The sequence below is a fragment of the Xiphophorus maculatus genome, chromosome 3, assembly GCF_002775205.1.
Source record: "Xiphophorus maculatus strain JP 163 A chromosome 3, X_maculatus-5.0-male, whole genome shotgun sequence".
Taxonomy (NCBI): Eukaryota; Metazoa; Chordata; class Actinopteri; order Cyprinodontiformes; family Poeciliidae; genus Xiphophorus; species Xiphophorus maculatus.
Genome location: NC_036445.1, coordinates 20,366,031 through 20,391,911, shown reverse-complemented (window position 1 = coordinate 20,391,911; position 25,881 = coordinate 20,366,031). Strand labels below are relative to the sequence as shown.

The window sequence follows — 25,881 nt, the reverse complement described above, 5'->3', positions numbered from 1 at the left end:
CAACTAGTTAGTTTTGTCTTTTTCTTCTTTTTTTTTTTTTTAAATATATGCTGTACCTGTAAACAAAATTTAAAAAACAACAAAAATAACGGCGTTAATGAGATTTATGTTGACACAAAATATTTGCTGTGATTTCTGAAGGCGAAGCGGCTGCGCGGTCGGTGGGTCCGAATAAACGGTCTGAAACACGATCTCAACCGCCGAGTGGGTCCGAGTCCTGCCTTCCGGCAACCACCAGTAAAGAAAACACAACGCAGAGTCTCAAGGAGCAGCGAGGTGTCCGCTCACACGGACAGGGTTACATGAATAGACGTGTCTCCAATTAACTCAAATGTGTCAATTAACCTGTCAGAAGTTTTGAAAGAAACGACATCATCATCTGGCTTTAGTACGGATAGGCAGTAAATAAGTCAAGCTTATTTTCTATGAAAACAAAAACAGAGTTTACAAAGTAATGGTACCATTGGGTCCAAAGATGAATCTAGGAATCCCAATAAGCACTAAGTCGGGTGTTTTTTTTGTTTTTGTTTGTTTTTTCCATTTAAAGAGTTTTAACAACTTCTCTTTGTGAGGTTCAGTAATTTCTGTCAAACATTCAATTCAATCATAATCAAACTGTTCTGTCTGTTCTTTTACAAACCTTAGGGTGTTATGATCCCAAACATTTTCTAGGCAGGGATGTTTTTTTTTGTCCAAAAATACACAGCTGGTTAAATGTTTAAAATTTAAACGTGTAGGAGTCAAAGAAAAAAAAAAGACTTAGTGGTTTAGCAGAATGAGAAAAGTACATATAATTTTGTTTTTAAATCTGTAATTAACAGGATACTGTGTTGCACAACTGAGAGATAAAATACAAAACCACACGAAGAAAAAAGAGAAAACTTTTCTCTTTTCGTTTCTCTTTTCAATAGGACCTATGTTCAACTTTGATTTCTCAAATTTTATGCTTTTGTAGAACAGATTTTCTTTCAAAGTAAATGTCACAGTAAAATACATAATTATTCCTATTACGCGTCTTTGAATACTTTAAAGTTAATTTTAAAAAAATGAATTTACAGATACTGCATGTTTTAAATAGATGTGTAGTATAAGAAAAAAAATAATTTTACGCAAAATTAAAAACATAGGGAATACTTTTATTTTGAAAACATTGACTCCAGCCGGAAGTTTCCACAAAATAATACGGAAATAGAGATTAAACTTCTGCATCTCTACATTGTATGTGGTGACGTTTAACTCCTTATAAGATCTTGAAGCGTCAAAGATAACAACCTCAAGGGTTTGTGTTTGTTGATTTTTAACGTGATTTTATTTTTTTTAAATTACAGTAATCGTTTCATTGACTTATCAGCTGTTGAAAAGGATTGTCAGTATTTTTTTTGTATACAGTATCCTGCTATCTGTTGTATCAAAATTGACTTCCTGCTCGACATTTGTGTGTGTGTGTGTGTGTGTGTGTGTGTGTGTTTTGCTCAGGTCAGAGTTTTAATATATACCGAGCTCACATTTATTTGCTACGGCTACCTAGTTGTACTGCTAGAAATCATATGTACACCAAATGTAACTCGTAGATTTTATTGGCTCTGTGTCTAATAAATATTTGTGGTCACTTTGACCTTTCTTTCCACAGATGGCATTGGAGGTGAAAGTGGCCTTTCTCCTTCCTCTCTTTATGATTGTCATGTTGTCACTTGGTTCTGACAGTCATACTCTCTCTGAGCGCTTCAGAAGCCCTGCTATCAGGGTTGTATCTAATGAAACCACAAAGAAAGGTAAATAATTCATACTCCTTAGCAACCAGTTGCTTTTGCAACCCCCCCCCCCCCCCCAAAAAAAAAAAACAAAAAACAAATCATAGCCTTCATATTGAACTACTCTAGCCACCTAGCCTTTTTTTTTTCAAACGTAGTAGTCTCCTTTACTCCCGATTTGAAACAATCCAGTAAATGAAAACCACTGTTCTTTGCAAACAGTTCTGTGCAGTAAAGGTTTTTTAGTATTGGACATAATGGCTCACTGCTCAGGGCACCATTACATCAGAGGGCAACACAAATACTTGGAAAACATTAGGTTAGCTGCACTCATATTAATTTTTTAAAAATGATACCTTGCATGTCTAGGCAGTAGAGAGTGGGCACCCCCACAGTGTTGTTTTAGTGTAAGCACTGTACATTTTGCTAAAGGTACTGAAATTAGTATGTTTATTTTATTCAATTTTCTATTAGTATTTTTTTATTTTTACTATTTATGTCTAGGTTTTCAGAACTTCTACATTTGTCTTTTTACCTTCCTTTCCTCAAACTACACAATTGCCTCTTGTTCTATTTATTTATTCCTCGTTTGATTCCAGTGTGTTTTGAATGCTGTAACTTCTCTGTATAAAAAGAGCTCTACAAATATAGTTTAAATGATCGAACTTTGTTGTTGAAATGTTTACTCTAACTTCAAAGTTGGGAGATCTACAGCTCCAGTCCTCGAGTGCTTCTGTCCTTCAACTTCTGGATACCTGTCTGCTCCAACACACCTGAACTAAATGAATAGTTAATGACCAGGCTTTTGCAAAATTTGCTGACACACCCAGGAGGTAATTCAGCATTTTGAGTCGGGTGTATTGGAGCAGAGATGAACCCAGTTGGGAGATGTTTAGCTGGTTTACATTCTTTCTCCTTGTTAATCTTTTTATTTATTGGACTAAAATTTGATTGTGCATGGCCTTATAGCCTAATACCAATTGACAAGCTGCAGCATTTGCTTCTCTGAGGCGATTGGTGACGTTTTTACTTCTTGGCTTTGTGTTAACACTTAACTCCAGACCAGCAAACATCCAAAGTTTCTTTTACAGAGGGTGTAACACTTCACAGTGATAATTCATAAGTTGTATTGTATTACCTTCACCAAACTATTTCTATCTATTCAGGAATGTAACCAGGTTATTGTTGATATAATCCAGTAAAATAAATCCTAATTGTTCTGCTGTAAATTTAGTCAGACTTTTATAAAAAGAAAATACAGTTTATGTTCTTTTGGAACCCAGCTCCAGATGTAGCAGCAGAGGTGGGAAGATATGAAGATGTGGCCAAGCGCATCATTGAGCTAGCTGTATTTGGTGCGGCCCAGAATCGCTCTTACAGACGGCTGGCTGACTTTACTGACACAATCGGGAACCGGGTCAGTGGGTCACGGAACCTGGAAATGGCTATTAAATACATGTACACTGCCATGAAACAGGATGGACTGGATGTTCATCTAGGTGAGTTTTAAAGATATGTTACAAAGTCTTTCCTGAAAACCTCACATTTTGTTTTTTGCATTTGTGTTCACTTGTCTTGTTTCTTCTAAAGAACCAGTAAAAATCCCTCACTGGGTTAGAGGGAAGGAGAGTGCAGAGATGATTATGCCTAGGGCCAAGAGCCTGGCTATACTGGGCCTGGGCAGCAGTGTAGGAACGCCTCCCGAAGGTGACGATCAGACTTTATAAAGCTGTGTTAATTTGTGCACCAGCACTCCATTAGTATTCACTGACTCGTTTGTATCTGTTCAGGTGTTGAGGCTGAGGTGTTGGTGGTTCAGTCTTTTGAGGAACTGAAGCGTAGAGCCAGCGAGGCCACAGGGAGGATTGTGGTTTTTAACCAGCCTTTTATCAGCTACTCGGAGACGGTTGCTTATCGTGCTTTCGGTGCTTCAGAGGCAGCTAAAGTGGGAGCTGTGGCCACACTCATTCGATCTGTCACCCCTTTCTCTATTAACAGGTATTTGTCCCCTTTTGCTATCTAGTGCTTTTACAAGTTAACGCAGATAGTTTCCCATCATTGTGCTTTTTCCTTCTAGTCCTCACACAGGTTTGCAGATCTACCAAGACGGAGTGAAGCGAATCCCCACAGCCTGCATCACAGTGGAGGACGCTGAGCTAATGTGGCGTTTGGCTCAAAACAAACAGAAGATTGTGGTCAGACTCATAATGGGAGCCCAGACTCTGCCAGATGCTGACTCTTTTAACACAGTGGCTGAGATAAGAGGCTGGCAGCACCCGGAGCAGGTAGCATTCACTCACTCATGTCTACCTGCATGACTTATTTATCTCTGTAAACCATCAGACCACTTCTTTTACCTGACACAAGAAGTTTTAGTACCTGGGTAAGCATGTTGGGTGGATAATCTGAATGACGTGCATGGAAAAATTAAAATATTGTTTAAGGTTTATACAATACTAAATCTAAAAAAAAAACGTTCTGTGTCCCTACTTTATCATGTTGGCCAAGGATTGCAAGGCGACCCCTGGTTATCCTAAACAAAGATTTCCCAAACTGTTTGGTCAACATTTATTTTGCTGTAGAGGCACATGGTCTTTCCGGGAACCTCTATCCCATAGAGCGGATTTCTGTTATCTAGACAAATTTATTTCTATGTTCATAAACTTCCAAAATATAATTATTTGAACTGTGATTTAGTTATAAGTAGTATAAAGTTGGCCTGGCACTTTTTTTGCCTAGAGCATCTGGGCCGGACTCTTGGTGGGTCTGGTTGCTTTTTAGAGTACCGTAGTAATTTTTTTTTTTTTGCAAAAGGAGAAGAAGATATTCCTCCTGTTGCATAAATGACTTTGTTTCATTAAAACAGAATAGATTGTATAGTTATGACAACAAGGAGAACTGGCGATAATAGTTGTAAAGAGATGTGATTCTCCGTGCCCCCAAGGCCAAACTGGTCCTCAACTTTTATGCCAATGATTATGTCATGAGTCCTCTATGGGAAAATGACTAAGTAATTGGTCTATAAAGGTACCGTCTGAAAAATCATTTATAGCTTAGCCTGACAGAAGAGAGGAAGTGCTACAAATATAGTTCTGCCCAAATTATTTACACAGCTTAAGGCAGTGCTTCTCAATTCCAGTCCTCGGGCCTCCCTGCTCTGCATGCTCTATTCCAGAACAGCTGATTCAAATGATTGCATGACCTCTTCTGCAGCCATCAAGAACTGCAGAAGGCTGTTAATCACCCACAGATTAAATCCAGGTGTGTGGCAGAAGGGAAACACCTAAAACATGCAAGGCAGGGGGGGCGTGAGGACAGGAATTGAGAAGCAATGTTTTGATTTGACCAAAATGAGTCTTCTAGCTGGAAGTAATAGTGCTTTAGAGTGGCCCAGCCAAAGTTAACAGTAGATAAATTAGGTTCTTTCATATCACTACAATTATTCATTTGGGTTCCTTCTGTGTAGTCAGGGTTTCTCATTCCCAAATGTATCACAAGAACAGTCATTAAACATGTCTTAAAATATAACGTTTGGAGTGTAGATTGTACCATAAACAAATGACAAAATCTGTTAAAAAAATCTTGCAGCAAAACAGAAGAACACACAAGAACGTTTTTGAGATGTTGCCTTGTTTTTAGGGAGCCGTTTTATTGCTACGCATTTTGAAGAACTTAAGAACTTCCTGCTTACCACTGAACGTTATTGGTAAAAACAGAAGTTATTTTTGTCATAAAATGGAAACAGAGGGATGTTTCTGCTCTTCAATGTCACAAAAAAGATTAATAATTTAGAGAAAACATCCAAAAAATATTAGAGGTGCATAAAATCCGTCACAGAATACAATTGTGAGGGAAATAACTGCATTTTTTTTTTTTTTTACTATTTAACAACAAAAAACTCAAACATAAAAATTTCACAATGGGATTGAAAGGTTTCTCAATACTGTACATGTTGCCTAGATTTTAGCAGATTCAGTGGAATGATATATTCTGTCAGATATCGCCACATAAAAAAACAAAATGATAAATGGTCTGAAGAGTACCAAGTCTCTAAATATTTTATGTTGCATACATATTCAATATTATTGTATTACTTTAGTTCAAACCACCTTTAAGTCATTCAACTACAACTTCATAAAAACAAAGAATAAGTTATGGTATGTAATTATCTGCCAACACAAAATCACTTTTTTATCTTTTTCAATAATTACATACATTTTTTGTTTGTTTAATTCAGTCAATATACAAAACAAATATACATGTTCTTCAGGACTGCCGAACACTGTTCTTGTTGCTAATTTTAATAAAACCAAAGCCAAAATTCAAAAGCTATGTGTGATTAACTCAGTACACCCTTTCTACTTCAGTATGAGCTAATAGACTAATTAGCAGTTATCCAACCTGATGAGCTTGTCCAACAGGTGTGAGCTTCTCTTTAAAGACAGAAGCTGTGACAGTTTTCTGGTCTGATACCTTCAAGAGATTTTGTAAAACAGATTGCCGAGGAGGAAAGACTTATTTGAGAATCAACTCCTGATGTCCATCAATCTGAAAAGCTCTATTAAAAATAAAAGATTTCCCCCTAAACCATTACAATCATCAGCAAATGGAAATTTAGGACAGCTGATAATTATTCCTGCAGGGAAAGTTCCAGCAAGTTGCCCTGATGGTCAGACTGAGATGAATCTCTAAAGCTACACCTCGTACTCCCTGGGCCTCAGTTTGCATGATACATGTTCATACATTTTTTTAATAATATTTGAAATGTATGCACTTTAATTTCCTCTTTCTCAATCCGATTTAAGTTGGCTACATTAGAAAGTCCCTAATAAGTTTATAATATTTTTTGCTTTTTGAGCTGCTAGCCGCAGTCCAGAGCTAACATTCAGTCCATCTGTGTGGAAAAGGGAACTGAAACACATGGTTGGGCTGACATCATGTCTGGCCCTGAAACTTTGTGTTCCAGCTCACTGTTAGCAGCAGTTGTGGCTGGCTGTGAGTATGTGTGTGGGCGAGGGCGTGCCTGTGTGTGTGTGTGTATGAGAGAGAGAGAGCGCGAGGGAGAGGGGATGCACGCTTGCTTAAAGAAAAATGTACATTTGAGGTTTTGTGAGTCATTTCCAGAGTTAGTTTGCCCTTTTAAGTCATCCAAGACTGCTGAGGTGCTTGGATTTTTTCCTCCCACTCGGACTTTGCTTTCAATCTTTCTTTGAAATAAAATGCTGAAACATGATATGTACTAGTTTATTCCCCGGTAGTAGGTTGTGCAGCTTATTGAACATGTAAACTGTCTGCAAAGTTTACACTGAAGATTGGAGGCTTTGCTGTTTTTCCTTCAGAACGGCTCTGCTGTAGTTCTCTGAATCACTGTGTAGGATTTCTGCTTCACTTGTTTTCTTTGTGCCGTCTAATAAATATTTTAAACTGTATAGTAATCATTTCTAAAGCTTTTCCACTTGTAAGTTGTTAGGCTGGGAACAAGCTGTACAATCTTTTTCCTGATTTTACCTACGATGCACTGTAGTCCTGCTTGTACCCGTCTCGGCTAGTTGGGGACAGTCGGCATGGCTACTTGAGACAAAATATTTGGGGGTGTGAAGGCTACGGATGCGAATTTGAAGGTCTTTGAGGGAAACAGACCCAACCTTAGATGCAGTCAGTGAAATGTTAAAATATTTCAGGCAAATGTAGTGTGAACTGATCATTACCTACCAACTACGAACGTGTGTTAACAGCATCTTGTCTTAGCAAGCTTAGTTACAGTACAAAAACTTATATCAAATGTACACAACAAATGAGGACCAATACACTAGAGGCTGTTTTAAATTTGTTTTAATTTAGTTTGAAATGAATGCTGCAAATAGATGTTCAAAATGGAATATATAATTGTATTTTTAGGGAATGTTTGTGAGTACTTCCAATCTTTTCTAAATCTGTAAAATGGTGGAAGTGTGGTGTTTTAAACACCATGGCATTACCATGCCAGTGTTTCTGGAATATGTAAAAAAAAAAAAAAAAAAATGCACATGAGAAACTAAGCAAGTATACAGCTGAAAGTTGCTGAAGGGTGACATTTTGACATCATGTTAATTCAGGCATCAATGCATAAAACTTCCACGAAAAAGATTTATGTTGCAACTTGTCCAGTGAAAAGAATGAAGTAAGACGAACTGTTGTCTGAGAAGCAGCAGCTTGGTGGCTTAAATTGGCAACTTATTCAAGGAATTTAAAAATGCTCTGAGCTGAATCTGATCTGCCAGTAAATCACATCAGTGTTAAATGATATGACAAAATAGAACAAAAATTCTGATTGAATTTAGATAGATTTAGTCATTTCTGTTAATGTTATGACCATTTCCCCCAGCAGCCATGTCAGCAGAATACTTTGTATTGCAGTGGTTGTCTAAAACATAGTTTTAGTGAATGGAAGCAGCTGAAAGTCTTATCAGTCTTTTTCTACATAATCAACCTTATTCATAAGCGTTCAAATAAACTACACATTTTTTCTTTCTTTTTTTGTTTTTAATCTGTAAAGCACTTTGAGTTTCTGTACCTGTCAAAACATTGTTCTTACCATGCAGCCCTGTTTTAACACAAATCATTTTTCCGTAAAAAAGCCAATGGCATACATGCATGGCATACAGAAGTGAAGTTATACATCTCACCGACAGTGAGATCAAATGGCAGCTGCAGAGAAACACTTTTCCTGCTTCAAGTTCCAGAGCTGCAGCGTATTTGGTTAAAAATTAAGTAGGGATATTTGGAGTTATCATTTATTTAATTTAACACCACAACCCACAGAGGTCGGCAGACATTTTTGTACTGCCACAGAGCTGCTTAGAAATCATAGTAAAATTATATATTTTCATACCTGGGGAAATTCATGTACACAACAGACACCTGTGGCTGCATTGATGGTCTGGCTGCTGACTCTGCTTAAATTATTTGACATCAATGTGGCATCAATTATGGAGGGAAAAGGCAATGCTTCCTCCCTCGGCATTGTCTTTTGTTCCTTCCTTAAATCCTGTTCTTATACATAAGCATTATTTTAGGTTTTGAAACTGTTTCAGGTGGGTGAGAAGAGCCGATCATACAGAATCCTAACTATGTTTTTATTAATGAAGGAATATGTGGGTTAAGAGTGCTCACTCCACTGTTTTTGAGTGGATGGGAGATAAAGCAAGTGATTATTTGGTGCTGTAATAACTGACGGTGTAACTAAATGTGAAATGTCCTCAGTTTAAATGGTGTAAAAGTTTCTTCTCCACAGATTAATAATCCATTGTTGACAGAGGATTTAAGTTGGACACAGAACATTTCATTTCAAGGAATGTTTTGACTTCTGGGTTGTTGACCAGATAGTTTGTCAGGTCAAGATCTGCTTTTCGTAACTTGGGGGTCGGGATCATCCAACTGATAGGAATGTCTGTCTCGCTTCCAGATTCCTGAACCAGATAAAAAGATTCTGTTATTTTACCTTTGGAATCTCGTGTGTAAAAAAAATAATAATAATCTGCTTTTTTTTGTTTGACAGCTTATTGTGCATTAAATGTAAGGTATATTGTTTGTTCAGTAGAGTTGTGTAGAGATATGGACGTAAAAAGGGCTGAGTAGCAAAATCTTATTCTGTGGAATATCCCTGAATGTGCATTTTGAAACTGCTGCAGCCTTGCGCTCCTGCAGTGGCTCCTGTTGATGTTTACACAGTTTATCTGCACTCTCTGACAGGTTGTCCTATTGAGCGGTCATCTGGACAGCTGGGATGTTGGCCAGGGCGCCATGGATGATGGAGGTGGAGTCATGATATCCTGGGAGGCTCTGTCCCTCATCAAAGACCTGGGTAACCCATGGGGAAATGTAGAGAAAAAGTTCCACATATACAATATTTAGCTCTTCTTTCTTATTTTGCATCTTTGTCTGCATAACCAGGACAGTTTCTGCTCAGACATGTTGATATCACTCTTTATTTCTGCCTTTACAGGCTTGTAGTTTTAGAGGAATGACCTTTAGACACAGTGCTGGGGCTGGTTTAGGCTAGTTTTTACTATCTGTAGTCTTTAGAGGGGATTCACCTAAGGAGTAGGGTTTCAGTTGCTTTAGGAGGAAAAATACCTTGCATCCATTATAAAACCAATCTTTGAAGGAGATTTATGCACTGATGTAATATCTATGTAACGGGACGATGCTATAGTGTGGCCATTAATATCTTCAACCTTATTTTGCAGATGTTCTTTGGGAAAGTAGCATCCTACAAAATCTGATATTGCTTTAACTCATGAGAAATATGAGTCTATTGTGTTTTAGAAGTTCCTTTCACCTCTGACATTTCCATTGTTTTCCTTGGACTGGCCTCATTTTTAAGCATGACAGAAAGGCTGCTTGCTGCAAAAAAATTCCCAGCTCCTTCTTTTGTTTAAATATTAAAAATATGGTGAGCAGGAATGGAAATACAGCAGAAACATAGCTGGAGGAAATAACCTATTGCTCTTCCCGTTAGCCCTTTGTTAAAACAGAGAGAGATATTCCTCCAGATCTCAGAAGGTAAGACTGTAATCAATGTCCCAGGCCTCCTCATCACTCTGTGGAGGGCTTTCCTGTCAGCTATTGTGCATCTGCTGTGCCAAGATGTGATTAGGAGTTTCTCTGTGAAGATGGAGGGAGGAATTCCCCTTGATTCAGATTTCTGAGGAGGTTGAAATCCTCTGCTGAGCTTTCGTTGCCTTTTATTTTGGTGTTAACGCTCCATAAAATAGGTTCGGCTTTTATTATATTACATTTAGTGAAGATTTAAAGTTTCTCCAGTATTTTAATTTAACTTGATCGTTTAGCTGGAAATAGAAGCCATCATAGAGGCCTCCCTTCAGCAGTTAAGTTCAAGGATTTATCTCCTTGGAAATCATCTGAAAATGAATCTGGATCCTCTTGAGGAATGTTAAGGAGGGACTTGCTGCCGCAGTGCCATTCTGGGCCTCTTCTCTTATTGCTGCTGCTTTTTTGGCATCAGCCCTCAAACATCTTAGCTCACCAAATTAACCTCACACTTACCTTTCTAAACTACAACCGGACCCTCTGCTTTTAGATATGACCACTGCAGGTTAACTCTAACCACATAGCAGAGCATGCAGGACAGAGAGGCCTGAGGACCAGGGTTGGGGACCTGTTCCCTAAATGACCTAAGTGACAAACTAAAAATTAAACTCTTTTGGTTGTGTTTCATGTACACAACTAATAGTAGTTCATTTAATAGAGCTATAGATCTCTGCAGCCTCTCCACTGACTGTGTGTCACTTGCCGGGTCTTTAGAAAAATGTTGTCCTTTCCTGGTCTGTTAGTTTTGGTGAATAGCCATATCTTAGTAGGTCTGCAGTTGTAGTGTGTTCTTTCCATTTTCAAGTGATCGAGAAACGGTGATCCATGAATCATGGTTAGGATTCTGTAAAATCCTATGCTTTAATCTTCTCCTCCACAATGTGCCCCTGACCTGCCTGCTGTATTACCTGGTCTTCATGATGCTGTTTGTTCACTAATGTTCTCCAGGCTACTAAACGGTATCTTCATCTTCTCGAAGGTTTGCGCCCAAGAAGAACTTTGCGAGCGGTTCTGTGGACAGGTGAGGAGCAGGGTGGTGTCGGTGCACAGCAGTACTTCAATCTACACAAGGTACTACTGCTCTCCACTTAAGAGAGGGGGGGGAAAAACACAGTAACAGCCTGAAAGCAAATATCTCTCCTGCTGAAACAGAGCAGGAAGGGTCAGAACATTGTGAAAGCACCGTGTACGAGTGTGGAAATGCCTTTCCAGCAGACTGGTGAGCACTTGGCCAGCTCCCAGATTTTTCTCTGCAGCAATTGGGTCTTACAGTTTCCTTCTTTAGAGCTTTGGCTGCCCACCAGGCTCTAAAACCTGATAAGCTAAATACTTAAAACCAGAGATAAAGAGTTCATGCATTTTTGAAAACAAAGTAATCATTTTTCTCAAGGATGCCATAACTCTCATGAGGGCTTTTTATGTTCTCTTTGAAATGTGTAAATAAAAATTTATTTCCCTTTTATAACAACAAAGTTGCTTTAGCGACTCCTAGTGGTTGTTTATAGTGTGTGCGACCAGACATAAAGATCAATGTAACTGACTGGATTGAATCTTTTGTGAGGTTACAAGCCATTTTGTGCTGTTTTTTTTTGTTTTTTTCATGCTTTCCCAACATTGTGTCTACACTTGCTTTGTCCTCACCCACCTGCTTCACTTCCTCTCCCCACACAGGAGAACATCTCCAACTTTGACCTTGTTATGGAGTCTGACTTGGGGACCTTCACCCCGATGGGTCTGCAGTTTTTAGGCAGTGAGGCGGCACGAAAGGTGAGATCAAAGGTCAAACTGCAAAAGGACTCAGCTGTTGTCTTTAGAAACTTAAGACATCAATTGTACAGGGTGAGGTGAGAAACTGTTGCATGGAAAATATTTGTTCAGCACAGGTTGAAATACTAAAACTTTACTGTTTATTGTATGTTAAGAAAATACAGAAACATTTAAAAAAATATGTGGAGTGGAAAATGGTTTGTATGTTCAGATTTTATTCTGTCTCGTCAACATAGTTATTTTTAGTTGCTTCAGTCCGAGCCAGTTATATGACTCTCAGTCTATCTTTTTATGCATCTTCTATTTCATCTATCCACACATTCATCCATAAATCTTGAAATCAAACTGCAATTGACTGAGAAATCAGAACATTTGGCTTTGGGACAACATTGAAAAACAATGTACAGGAATCCTGTGTGGCACTTTATCATATGGTTTTGAATCTGTTGTATAATATAAAACAATAGATGGGTTGGACCTCTTGTATTGTTATTAAAAAGCTATAACAACAAATGACTGTCCATATCTACAGGTGATGGAAGAAGTTATCAAACTTTTGGCTCCCATTAATGTAACCAAACTGGAGACCGATGCCGAGGGGACAGATATCTTTCTGTGGATGCAAGCAGGAATCCCAGGTTAGTGTGATCAATATGCATGTGCCATAAGCTATAGCTAGGTGGACAATGCAGAAAATTGAAGACCTATATGTGCTAAAACGTATAGGAAAAATTATATTTTTCAGAACATGCATCAAAAAGGAAAAACCCATTAGTTGTGGTTCTGTTTTTTCATAGCCTTTTTCTGCTGATTGCTGAACTATAAACAGAGTTTGGTTTATTATAGGGAAGTGAGGATAGAAATTCTGTTTCAATGGAACCACGAAATGTAACTTTCAGATGTTCTAAGTATGAACATAAAGCTTCCACTCAGAATCCCGTTATGAAGTCAGATGTCTGAAACTGGACCTCTAACTGTTGCCAGATGGTGATCTTTGTGAAAACACAAAAACGTTAAATATTCTGTAAACTAATATTAAAGCATGGGAACAAAAAGTATTCTGTGAATTGCTTTGCAGAGCTTAAATATATATGCATCAATTTTAATCCTGTGGTTGAAACAGTTTCTCTCATTTTGTTGAGATGTGTGTGTGGGATCTTTAGAAGAAATGAAGAGAATCATATCACTAGAGTTTTCCTTGTGGAACGTTTTAAAAGCTGCAGCAAAACAGCTGAGAGTTCAGCGTCTCGATCAAAAGGCATTTTTCAGCATTACTTTCTTCAGCGTTGCTGCAATCGGCCTGTTCACTTACTCAATAATTATACATGTAATACAAGCCAAAGGGCACAAAACTAAAATTTCAAATTAAACAATTTAGAAAAGATGGTGCAAGACTATTTACACAGGGTAAGTATTAATGAAGATATTCTGATCTTTGGCAGCTTTAAACCTTTTTTTTCCCCAAATATATTCTAAGCAGGAATAAACTTCTCAAAACGGGAACAATTCGCTCTGAATGTACAGCCATAGATAAGCAGCAAACCCAGAGCCCTCTCTTTCTGTCTGCTCTTGGATAGTCGCTGTGTTATTGTTGGGTGATGAACACGTTTTGGAAAGTCCATAAAGGAGGGTGGGGTACAGATAAAACAGCCTGTTCAGATCAGTCTTGTTTGGTCAGATTCAATGATTCTCTGATCAGGTTTTTAGGGGCTTGCTGCTGTTTGTTTGTTGCTGATTATTTACATAGATATGGTATTACAGGCTTAAATAACAATGTTGATAAACCAACACCTTTTGGTACAAATTTCACACAATCTTTTCCAGCGTTCTATCAGATCACTTTTGAAACAAAAATGTACCCCCAATGAGCCAAGAGTTTTCATTTCAGAGTAATCCAAACATAGGCCCAATTTGCAACTGGAATATTCCTGTCATTTCCAATCAAGACAAATTCTCCCCAAACTTTTCTGCAGAACTGAGATCAGGACTTTAGGATTACCTCTTTAAAACTTTGACCAATCTCAATAATTTAGATTTTGGTCCAAAACTCCAAAATTTTATATATTCAATATTTTCACACATTGTCCTTTTTTTTTTCAAATGCATGAATCCCTCCTATTTACACCAGACTGATTGGTATAAATATGCAGCATATTTAACCGTTTATTACAAAGATGCTGCCCATTTAAAGAAAACTGTTAAGTGTGAAGAGCAAACAGAAACATAAAATAATGTTTAAAAACATTTTTAAGATCAGTAGACGTTTGGTACTGCTGATGCTTTATAGGCTGTTGCTTTGACGTCTCTTGTTTCAAGCAAAAAGGGAAAATATAGGCATGCACTGAAGAATAAAGACGGCAATGAAATATTTATTTCGCAAATCACATTACACAGTCTAATTTAGCCTAAGGCCACAGAGTTGGTAACAAGCTTTGGCACTCTTTAATCCAAACTGCAATTTCTTAGCTATTTCAAAGCTTTGTGTCAACATAGTGCGATTTCTTTTCTTTGCTCAGTAGTCTCTGTGGAGTCATTCCCCTCAAAAAGATAGCTGCCGAGTTACCGCTGTAGCTTCAATCCAGGAAATCCATGAGATCAGAAATCAAATCGTGACGCGGGGACGGCTCTGGTTCCCGACAGCTTCTGTGCCTCACAGGGAGCTCCCACAACATGGGGCAGATGGCAAGGCATGAAATATTGGTGTGAAAGGTTGTGCAATTAAGCCTCACGTGGCTTTTCTAGGTGAGGTGTTGCAGCACCAAAGAAAAAATGCTCTGCGTGTTAAAGTACGTGATTCTCCACTTGGAAGTAAAAGACATCTGCTGCACTTCAGCGTGTTGTAGTTCATGTTGAGTTGGATTTGCTGCTCTCTGAGGGGACCAACACCTCCTCCTCCTCCTCCAGGCTGAGTCGAGGTCTCTTGGATGGTCTCTCCTTCAGCTTCTCTCCAGGCTGCAGGAGCAGCAGGGGGCTGTCTAAGGTGATGGTTTCTGTACAAACGCCACAATTTCGTCTCTTCACTCTAACCTGGGTACCTGCAACGCAAATTAACAGGATGCTTAAAACAAATGCTGAAGACAATTGTCTGAAAAACCAGCAAGCTTTATCGTTTCGATTTATTTAATGAAAATTAAAGGTTAATTTTCAAACCTGTGCTTTTAAAGCTGTTTGGACATGCGATGGGCAGGCGTGCGCCGACTGCTCGCGTTTCTGTGGTTAGGGGGTCAGTCTGGGAGGCCACATGGTTTACAGCAGATGCCACCTCACATATGGTTTTCACACGATATTCCTAAACATTGAAACAAATGACAAACTGGTCAGCATTATGTTATGTTTTTCAATAACATATCAGACCCTGTTGGTAAAAGCTGTGGACACGCATAAAGCAATAGTCAGTAGTAAGACAAACTATATTTTTCTTATCAAGCTCCTACTAACCAACTCGTGTCCAACTATCCATCCAGACAGAAAGTAGTAAAAATAAACACTATGCTTTTCCAGACTGGTTTAAGATTATTATGCATTTGGGCCTAAACCAAATGGAGCTGATTAAGATAGCTTTGAATTGCAAACTAACGAGGGTTGTACATCTTTGCACATTAAATGCGCCTTCCTTTAACATAGAGCATTAAAGTGCGTCATGTGGACGTCCTCTTGCTCTGAAGCTCGCTATACGATTCACTCATCTGATTGGTTGAAGCTAGTTCGTGCTGCTTGGCCTATCCAATGATCTGATCGGAATTAAAACTTTCTTCGAAACTACCGATACACAATTAGACGAGTCAAAATAACAGCGAAGCTTAGTGCATCTGCACACTTTGCAGGCTTTTTACCAGCACACACCAGCTTCCTGTACTTACATACACTGCTGGATCGTGATACGGGTTCCGGAGCGTCGGAACCGCTCCATCTCTCAGCTGCAACTTCTCCGACCACTTGGACCAGTTCAGGAAGCAGCCTTTTGTAAAATGCTGTGCACATAACACAAGGTCGGGTTGGTACTGCTTGGGGATGCTGTTGAAGATGAACCGCAACCACTTCTCCTTCTGGTCGGCGCGTTCCGGGAGTCCAAACCTGATTTGTTGCGCATCGCAGTTCAGAATGCAGCGCCTTTCCTTCTGGGCCATGCCTGCAAACAATGAGGAGTATCTCCGCCGGAAACACGTGACCTCCACTTCCACAAAGAACGGAAATGTGTGTAGTTCTTTCTTGTAGTTTGTTCCAGCAAACTTTATAGCCAGTTATATACTGTATGTATATACATACTGTATGTACTGTATGTATATACTGTATGTATATACATACTGTATGTACTGTATGTATATACTGTATGTATATACATACTGTATGTACTGTATGTATATACTGTATGTATATAACTAAATGATAACATTTTTTACTTGCTTTTTGGAGCCTTCCCAGGAATTTTTCAAACAACTATGAAGACGAAATACAAATCACTCATTAAAAGTATGTGCACATGTAAATTTTATTTTAGCAATAACATTTAAAAAGAGGTAATAGTTGTTTATATAATAACTAATGGCTTGTACTACTCCACAAGTCACACTATTGTGGAGGATTGGCAAGAAAAATCCATTAGAAATCCTAATTCCAGTTTGCCGCAACTCATGTTGCAAACACCTGGAAGAGTGCTGTCTTGTTGGATGTAATTGAAGTGTTTCCCCTAAATTCAAACCATGGTAGAAATCTAATGCTGCTCATCACCAGGACATGCATAGTGTCCTCATAGTGAAACAGAGTGGTGGCAGCATCATGCTATGGGGATGTGTATCTTTGGAAGCTGGTCAGAGTTAAGATGAATTAAGCTAACTGCCGGACAATCCTGGAAGAACGTCTATTAAATGCTGTGAAAGACCTGGACAAAGGGGCAGAGGATTATATTCCAGCAGGAAGATGTACACATACAACCAGAACTGGAATAAAATAGTTCACAAGAAAGCATATTCATGTGCAGTACTGGCTTGTCAATGCAAAGACCTAAATCAAATTGGGAATTTGTGGAAACACTTGAAACTACTGTTTTATGTATCGGATCAAATTTGTGACTATTATTCTTCATGTTGCACACAGGGGCCAGCCTTCATGTGGCAGACAGTCGTTACTTTTGGTTCCACCACAGTGAGGGAGACACCATGACAGTCCAGGACCCTCACGACATGGACCTCTGCTCAGCATTGTGGGCCGTGGTTGCGTACGTCGTGGCTGACCTGGAGGACATGCTGGCCAGAAGGCCGTAATGTCAGATTGATCACAACCTGAATCAGGTTGCACTTTTACTGAATGAGTTTTAGTTTTGTCCTCAAAACAACATGAGTGTTTGGATGAATGAGAGAACATAAACTCTGATGCACAAGGGTAGCAAGTAAAGTTAAATTAAGCCCAATATACTTGAAAAGATTTTCAGAATTAGATTTTTACTGGCAATATTCTTGAATGGAAAATGTTCAGTGCAACACCTAGTTCTCTTTTATCTTCTGATCCAGGGTGTAGCCTGACTCTGTCAATAACCACTAGATAAAGCCTGTCTCTAATGGACAATGAGGATAAGCAGGTTTAATTAATGGACGGCTGCATAGCCATGCTTTTTTCCTGCTAATGTAATATCGCAGAAAAATTAGGCCACAAACAATTAGCAACTTTCCATTCAGAAACAGACTGGTCAAGCCACAATACAATAGAAAACATTTAACCCAAGCAAAATCTCTACTTTATTAAGGCGAACATTTTATCACACTTTTTGAGATCTACAAATTATTTTCCACAAAATTAAGAATATTGTGTAAAATTATTGCTCAGCAGGTGAAAATAATTTAAGAATAAATTATTTAGCATTTTAAAGTTGGGGAAAATAAATTATGCAAAATTATGAAATCTGGTGTAGGCCCTAACCTATCAAACATGCATTTTTAGTGGTCTTAGTGAACATTTAATTCTCACTAAAGCAAAATTAAAAGTTTTCATTTGCTTATTTATTAAATAGAAATTTAGGCGATGTATGTAACTACTGAAAACAACTTCTCAAGTAATTCATAGTGATGCGTTTGTGGTAGTATTAGGCAGGTTTGACAATCATGTAAAAGTTTCTACTAACTCCAATCTATGACATAAAAATTAAAAGGAAAGGGACTTTTATGAAAAGGTTAAAACTAATGAGGGATCTAAATCTTAGTGCATCTTCACACACCAGCTTCCAGGACTTGCTGAGACTCCTGAATCGTGACACTGGGTTTACTCATCTGGGCGATTCCTTCAGCATTTCCACTGGAAACGCATGACCTCCGCTTCCACTAAGAGAAGTTCTTGTAGTTTTTATCACAGTGAACATTATAAAACATGCAGCAATAATAACACAGCCTTACAGTATGTTTATTATTGAATGCTTTTATGTTTGCTTGCTTTATGGAGCCCTGCTAGAATTTCTTTCTTTTTTTTTTACATAACTATGAAGTAGTGCTGTAATGCACTTTACATGTAAAGTGCTGAAAAATTACATTTTAAATCAAAGGTATGCACCTAAAGTAAATTTAGCTTTGTAATTTTTTTTTTTGAATTAAAGTACTGGAAAACGAACCATTTCTTGAAGTTTGACAAGGAAAAGTATGACTATTTCACTGAGAAAAGATGGAAGAATGTCATTACAATCAACTGGGTGATTTAGACCCCTCAGCATGGGCAGCTATCCTTTTATTCAAATCTGCTTAGTGTTTCTATTTGAACATAGTGTTTTTGGCGTTGCTCTCAACAGAGAGGCCTATTAATGTTGCTATGGTCAGTTTCCAACCAATTGGTTGGGGAAAAAAACCCTAAAAGAAGGGAGGTTTTGTTTTGAGGTTTACGCACATTTATAACAAGAAATGAAGGTAATTCTTCAATGCAGATTGCTAAGAGATATTGACATAGAACTGAGCTTTCTATCCCAGCAAGCATCGCAGTTTCTAGTGGTGACATAAAACTTAGTATTATGCCATTTTTGACAAGGTGCTAGATAAATATTTTCCCCGCACCAAAGACAAAAGCTACATGAACATGTGCTTTTTTTGTTCTCTGGTCCAAGAGGTATGACTGCTGCACCAGAACGGTCCACAGGTTCACGTTGAACTGGTCTTGTCCTGAACTGCTTCCTCCTCATATTCCAGTCCAAGTCGAAGTCTCTTGGATGGTCTTTTTTACCAGAGTTGGTTGTAGGAGCAGCAGTGGTGACTTTAAGGGGTCTGAGCAGATAATACGATGTTGACTATTAAATATCACCTGCGAGCCTGTTTAAAAATAAAAGTAAAAATGTTGAAGTAATGGAAAGTTTTCTGAATGAGTTTTATTCCTCAGATTTATTATTTTAGTAGCAGCACTCCCATTATGTGCAAAGTAACGTACCTGTAGTTTGAACTTTAATTTGCCGGGGTATCCTGGTCACCTGTGTGCCGACTGATCGTGTGTTTGGGGAAATGGACGGAGGGTCGGTCTGGGACGCCACATGTCTTACAAAGTACATCACCTGGTACTCGGCCTTTACATGACATTCCTAAACAGCCACACAAACAGGGAGATTTTACAGCCCTTATCACAACCTGTCACTATTACCTTACTCTACGCTTTATAACAGGAAATGACAAGCTAAAATCTAATATTGGAGCAGATCAGTACAGTTCACCCCTTAGAATTTTGTGATTTCTTACATTACACCCTGTATTTAATATTTTCAAAGTCTAAATTACATATGATGCGTCTGCTTTGCACAAAATATTCTACGTTGAAGTCAAATAAGAAAAAAAATATAAACTTTATTTTTATGTACCTGTTTACTTAAACATATTCAAGTTCTAGCTTTAAAACTTGACTTGACAAGTTGTAGTTATATAAGCTGAAAGTTCACACGTTCAGCTTTGACTGCAAATCACATTAAAAATGGAAGAAGGGTGTAGGAGTTTCAGCTCCTGAACATGAGCCACCTTGTTTTTAAAGGGACCAAAAATAATAGGAAAATTGACTCAAAGGCTATTCCTTCATTATGCCATATTTACAGACAAAAAACAAAAAAAAAGTTGATTTGTGGCATGGTGCTCACATTCGGAAGAATTTGCTGTGAGAAAACACTTGCAGTCAAAGAAGAGCTACATGCAGATGGCTACATATTGTATATTTCTTTTATATATATATTTTTTTACTATTACTTATTTTGCACCCTTACATCAAAGCAATTTCTTAGCCTGTTATCATGCCAATTTAGTGATTCTGAAACAAGCCATCCCAGTAAACATAAATGGTTGATGATCATTGAATAAGAATCAGCAAGTTCAGGTATTTTCAATCTACTACAATAATACTCGTAGCTTACCTGAATAGGAGGTGGCATTGTGGCTCCTGGGCAGGGTGATTCCTCCTCCTCTTTTTTTATTTCTACTGATGCGAGCATGGTGGAACTACCCGGTGGGATCGGGCTGATGTCTCTGCCTGCTTTACGGTCATCCTTGGCAAGTAATACAGGACTTTTCTTAACCGCTGCAGGATATATTGTGGGGACCTGAAAGTCGTCTTTCAGATCCAGCGTCCTAACCCATTTCATCGACCAGGCCATGTGGTTTTTATAGCAATCTGGCTGGAAATGCTCGCTACAGACCCTCGATGAAGGAGTGTTGCCATTCCAAGTGGGTCTGGTCCTCCTCACGAAGTCATTCCAGGCTTTTATTGTCTCCAAGTTATTCGGGAATCCATGCAAGTTTCTCACGTACGGCTCAGGTCTTTTCCCGCAGCCCTGAATGACGCAGGTACACACCATTATAGGAAGAAATCACTTAAAACCTCGCGAATTGAGAGAAAAACAAGGGGAAGAATCCCAGTAAACACACTCCTATCAATGAGACATGCGAGGTTTGTGTACTTTCTCTTCATTACCGCCACCAACTGGATTGGAGGATAAGTACAGCTCTGCTGTCCCTCGTCGCTATGATGCGTTCACCCAGTTTGCATGTGCGATCCTCCAGGCAGAAGAAAAAGTAATATCATCATTGGGAAGTAGTGTAGCCTAAACCTACACTACATTAATCGGTTTAGCATAGTATCAAATTGAACCAAAAGGCAGTTGCGGTGTCTTTACCAAAATGATTTATATTTGCCAAATGCCACAATAGCAAAAGTAAGTGTCACATTTATTTACATCAGAATGATCTCTCTTTAAACAATGAAGGAAAACCCAGCTAGTGTTATGGATTAGAAATCACGTTTCATGAAAAAACAAAGCTGTATGTAAACTTATGGTTTCAACTTTAAGATCTTTATTTGCACAAAAATTGAAAATGGGGCCATTCATTGATATAGTATTTTATTGTTCCATTAAGCATTAGTGGAACAATAAATGATGTTGCTACAGATGGTTTCCAAACAATCTGATATCAGAAGAAAATCCAAAAGAAGGGAGGTTCTAGCAGCTTTTGTCCATTTCAGCTTGCCAGTTACTAACAGATATGGAGACAGAACTGAGCTTTCCATCCCAGTAAGAATTGCACAGTTTTTAGTTGTAGCATAAGTGTATCACTATTAACTTTATGACAAGGAGCTGGATAAACTTTTTCCCCGTACCAAAGACAAAAGCTACATGCTTTTATATTCTCTGTTGCACCGAAACAGTCCACAGGTTCACGTTGAACTGGATTTGATCTGAACTGCTGTAGATGTGATGCCTTCTGACGAGGCTTCCTCCTCATATTCCAGAGCCAGTCGAAGTCTCTTATTTGGTCTTTTTACCAAGGTGGGTTGTAAGAGCAGCCGGGGAGTTTTTAAGGGAACTGTGCAGACACTATAATCTCGACCCATTTTCACCTGTGAACCTGTGAAAACAACAGACTATTCGATTTACGTGGTCAGAGTAACAGCAAGCTTTCTGAATGAGTTTTGCTTCTCATATTTATTATTTTACAACATCGACAATCACATTCTGTGCAAAGTAACATACCTGTACTTCGGGATAACCTGGTCAGCTGTGTGCCGACTGATCGTGCGTTTGTGGAAATGGATGGAGGGTCGGTCTGGGTCGCCACATGTCTTACAAAGTACATCACCTGGTACTCGGCCTTTACATGACATCCCTAAACAGCCACACAAACAGGGAGATTTTACAGCCTTTGTCCCGACCCGTCAATAATACCTTACTCTATGCTTTGTAACCAAAGCTGTCGAGACAAAATGTAAAATTAGTATTTAAGCCCCAAAAAATCCTATTTTCATGACATGATGCATGTGTTGAGATAATGTGGATTTGCTGGAAAGTATTTCTTAATCCATCCACTCTTCTCACAATTATTTCTTCTTCTGATTAATGATTTGGTCTGCTACTGACAAAAAGTATCTTAGGTTTTGATTCACTGCAACCAGTTAATTCTTATGCGAAGCTAATTCATTGAATACCCCGCACTAATTTTCTTAATTATTTATATTTAGTAAGTATGAGCAAGATTTTTTTTCCCTCTTTACACTTTATCTATGTGTGAATAAAGTACAAAGATAATGTTTGTATTAAACTGCTTAATGTTTAGCGGAACTATCTCAAACATCCCTCTATCTTTGCATGGAAAATGCAAGAATAGGATGAGGAGCTATTCAGGAGATGTCTCCATTTCCTTCAAATTTGAATTAACCTACCTTGTTAAAATTCACCATTATTTGAACGTTTCCAAACTATTTAAAGGTATAATACTTTTTGAAATAAGTAATTAAAAATGACTTATTTTTTTAATGACTTATTAGTACAAATTGCTCCAGTATTAAACTTGACATATTTCGTTTTGCAGTAAAAAAAAACAAAACAAACTTTGACCAGGCTCAGGCATTTTCAGCCAACTGAAGAAAACATCTTCAAGTCTAAATAACACTTTTGTAGCTTACCTGAATAAGAGGTGCCTCTGTGGTACCTGAGCAGCGTGTCTCCTCCTCCTCCTGTTTTATTTCCGCTGGTGCAAGCATGGTGGAGCTACCTGGTGGCTTCTGTTGGGTCTGTATGTGTATGTCTGCTTTGAGATTGTTGCTTTTGGAGGGGGATGGAGCATTTTTCTCAGCCACAGCAGGATAAATCGTTGGCACCTGAAAGTCATCTATCAGATCCAGCGTCCTAACACATCCCATCGACCAGGCCATGTGGTTTTTATAACATGTTGGCTGGAAATGCTCGCTACAGATCCTCGTTGAAGGAGTGTTGCCATTCCAACACGGTTTGGTCCGCTTCACGAACCCATTCCAGGCTTTTGTTGTCTCCAAGTTATTCGGGAATCCATGCAGGCTTCTCACGTACGGCTCAGGTCTTTTCCCGCAGCCCTGAATGACGCAGGTAAACACCATTATAGGACGAATTCATTTAAAAACACGCGAATTGAGAGAAAAAGCGCGAAGAACAATGCTAACAAACGCACGGTAGTCAATAACAACCGGGTATTGTAACGTCACGAGACACGTGAGCGATTTGTTTTCTAATTACCGCCACCTTGTGGATCGGAGGATCGGGACTCACTTTACCTGTGAATCCCAATGAAGTAGAATGTCATAAAAAATCACTTAGTTTAAAAAGGAAAGCTTAAGTTTACATTACAAATGGAACAACATATTTCGGTTAATTTTAAAGCTCATGTTTTACAGCAAATTAAATGTCCAAATAATTTTTTTCCCCAAACATTTCAACATTAAGAAATATTGAGTAATTTAATTAACACAGAAATGTTGCAATCATGTTATGGGTTGTCATCATGTGGGAAGCATGCTGACTTGACTCCACAAGTAAGACAATCTTGCAAAAGGTCATTTCAAAAGAAAATGCCAATTCACAGAGAGGTCACCCAAGAACATGAATGGAAAGTTGACTGGAAGGAAATTTGTTAATTAAGAATGAGTTAATTTTTTTGTTTTTGTTTAAGGTGTTTGACCATATACATGCAGATTTTACATCAGACGTAACCTTTTCTTGGCTGTGTGTTTAGTGTCAGTGTAATGAGAAGTGAACCTCCATATCTCAAATCTTTTGTAGCCTCAACTAGGTTTTCCTTCAGGATTTCCCTGCAGTTCGATTCTTTAACTTTCCTATATTCTCTGAAACATCTTTCCCATCCCTGCTAAAGAAATGCATAAGGCTGCCATCATATTTTTTCCTTGTTTGTGACTCCATACAATATTTGAAATGAAGTTTTATAACCTAAATATGGCTTAATAAAAATGCCCACCACAATTTTCAGATTTTTAGTGGTTTAAAAAAATTCCTATACTGATAGATAGCTTGGAGCTCAAATTTAAAGCTAAAATGAAAAAAAAAAACCCTTAGTACTATATGTATATTTTAAATATTTCCTTCTTTCTTATGTTATGTAAGACTTTAAAATGAGCTGATTATAGAATTTGTGGTAAGAAGTGAAAGATTAGACATGATGACTACAAAGAAAATAAAAGGAAGAAGAAAAAGGAATTGAGCCAAAAGACAGACAAGAGAGTTATTCATTTTAGAGGAAGTGTGAATCATGCACACCATAACAGTTAAAAAACAACTGAGACCTCTTACCTTGTATGCTGATAAGTCAGTTGTCCTACTGGGTGATGTCAGGATTAGTCAGAGGTCCACGGCAGATAAAATCATTGTCTTTGTGTCTGGTGAGGCATGGGATGCGTGCCTGTTCATGAGTGTCCAGTTAACTCTTTGTGTCTAACCAAACTGGTTTAGTTTGGTTAGTGACAAAACTCAATCTATGAATACTTCAGAGTCAAACCTATGAGCTTCACGTGGCTTGCAAAAAAAAAATGTACAGGCAACTCTAAACATAAGAGATATTCCCACATATTACTGCATTGCTGTTGGGTAAAGTATGGCTTTCCCAACTGTTCCCTCAGGTGGGGTTTTATTGAAGGCTATTTAGGAATAAAAGACATCATGAAGACAGAGGAACTCACCACGCTTTGGTGAAGTCTCAGGCAGTTAGCTTAACAAAGTAATTCAAGATTTCCACAAGCCACATGGAAAACTCTGAAGAAAGTATGTGAAGAAAGCCAACTTCACATCACCCTGAACACAACGCATTTAGTTGTCTCTTATAAAGTGTTCAGTGTCACTCTAAATATAACATGAACTTTTTTTTAAAGATCTGCTCACATCCACAAATAAGATGCTAATGTTGAAACTTTATTCTCTTCTGCTTTATTCCATTTTTTTTGTCCGGCACAGCTTTCTCTGCAAATTTAACCACAACTTTTCTTTGTACAGAAGTTAAAAATCAGCTGTAAACAATTAAGTGAAAATTTTATGTAACCAATACTAACATCCATGTGGCCTTAGGTCACATAAAACATATATAAAATTTGATCTAAATAATGTTGGATTTAACACTAACTTTGTTGATGTGTCAGGCAATGTCTTGATTTTTACAAAATTACATAGCACAAGTATTTTGTCAAGGCTCCAATAACATTTAGTGTAATAAAACATGAAGGGAAATACTTAGCATATCTTCCTGTTAATAGAACATGATATGAATTAATTCCTGTAACAGAAATGATACCTAGTACTTTTAATGTAACCAAGTTTCCTGACATTGGCCAGTAATTTAAATCAATCTGCTTTAAGAGTAATTTGATTACCACAGAAATGAGTGCGGCACGTTTGTCACCATGTGGGGATTATTTTGATGCAGCACGCCATCTTGTGGAAAACCACCCTAACAACTCCTGCACAGTTCGAAGTGCAGCAGCTAATGTGTTCAAGTCAAAAATCACAAAACATTACAGA

The 25,881-nt window shown here is 38.2% G+C and overlaps 3 protein-coding genes across 4 annotated transcripts; 1 reads left to right on the top strand and 2 right to left on the bottom strand.

Annotated features, from left to right (window-relative positions):
- The first annotated feature begins 136 nt into the window (after positions 1-136).
- Positions 137-18,217, top strand: cpq (carboxypeptidase Q). 2 transcript variants are annotated; one of them, XM_023331095.1, is made up of 11 exons: positions 137-276; positions 1,631-1,772; positions 3,035-3,250; positions 3,342-3,458; positions 3,542-3,749; positions 3,829-4,036; positions 9,483-9,594; positions 11,323-11,414; positions 12,015-12,110; positions 12,643-12,748; positions 17,205-18,217. In XM_023331095.1, the coding sequence occupies exons 2-11, from the start codon at positions 1,631-1,633 to the stop codon at positions 17,369-17,371; spliced, it is 1,464 nt and encodes a 487-aa protein (XP_023186863.1). In that variant the 5' UTR covers positions 137-276; the 3' UTR covers positions 17,372-18,217. The 2 variants fall into 2 exon arrangements, with proteins under 2 accessions (XP_023186863.1, XP_014324047.1); XM_014468561.2 differs by having other exon boundaries at positions 137-1,279.
- Positions 17,825-21,093, bottom strand: LOC111608131 (THAP domain-containing protein 10-like). Its single transcript, XM_023331096.1, is given in 4 exon segments — positions 17,825-19,300; positions 19,302-19,390; positions 19,506-19,653; positions 20,467-21,093. Coding segments are annotated over 4 exon segments (756 nt in total). The 5' UTR covers positions 20,908-21,093; the 3' UTR covers positions 17,825-19,222.
- Positions 21,094-21,383: 290 nt separating this feature from the next.
- Positions 21,384-23,582, bottom strand: LOC111608061 (THAP domain-containing protein 10-like). Its single transcript, XM_023330417.1, has 3 exons — positions 23,010-23,582; positions 22,081-22,213; positions 21,384-21,955 (listed from the first exon to the last, which is right to left on the bottom strand). Exons 1-3 carry the CDS (start codon positions 23,457-23,459, stop codon positions 21,765-21,767), a joined length of 774 nt encoding a protein of 257 aa, XP_023186185.1. The 5' UTR covers positions 23,460-23,582; the 3' UTR covers positions 21,384-21,764.
- Between the last annotated feature and the right edge of the window lie 2,299 nt (positions 23,583-25,881).

Excerpts from the sequence above, each read along its gene's own strand:
- cpq (XM_023331095.1), top strand. The coding sequence starts at position 1,631 with ATGGCATTGGAGGTGAAAGTGGCCTTTCTCCTTCCTCTCTTTATGATT. Across the intron at positions 3,251-3,341 it reads TGGACTGGATGTTCATCTAG|AACCAGTAAAAATCCCTCAC; the intron begins GTGAGTTTTAAA and ends TTTCTTCTAAAG. Across the intron at positions 12,749-17,204 it reads GATGCAAGCAGGAATCCCAG|GGGCCAGCCTTCATGTGGCA; the intron begins GTTAGTGTGATC and ends TGTTGCACACAG.
- LOC111608061 (XM_023330417.1), bottom strand. The coding sequence starts at position 23,459 with ATGGTGTTTACCTGCGTCATTCAGGGCTGCGGGAAAAGACCTGAGCCG. Across the intron at positions 22,214-23,009 it reads CAGAGGCACCTCTTATTCAG|GGATGTCATGTAAAGGCCGA; the intron begins GTAAGCTACAAA and ends GTGGCTGTTTAG. Across the intron at positions 21,956-22,080 it reads CAGGTTATCCCGAAGTACAG|GTTCACAGGTGAAAATGGGT; the intron begins GTATGTTACTTT and ends TTGTTTTCACAG.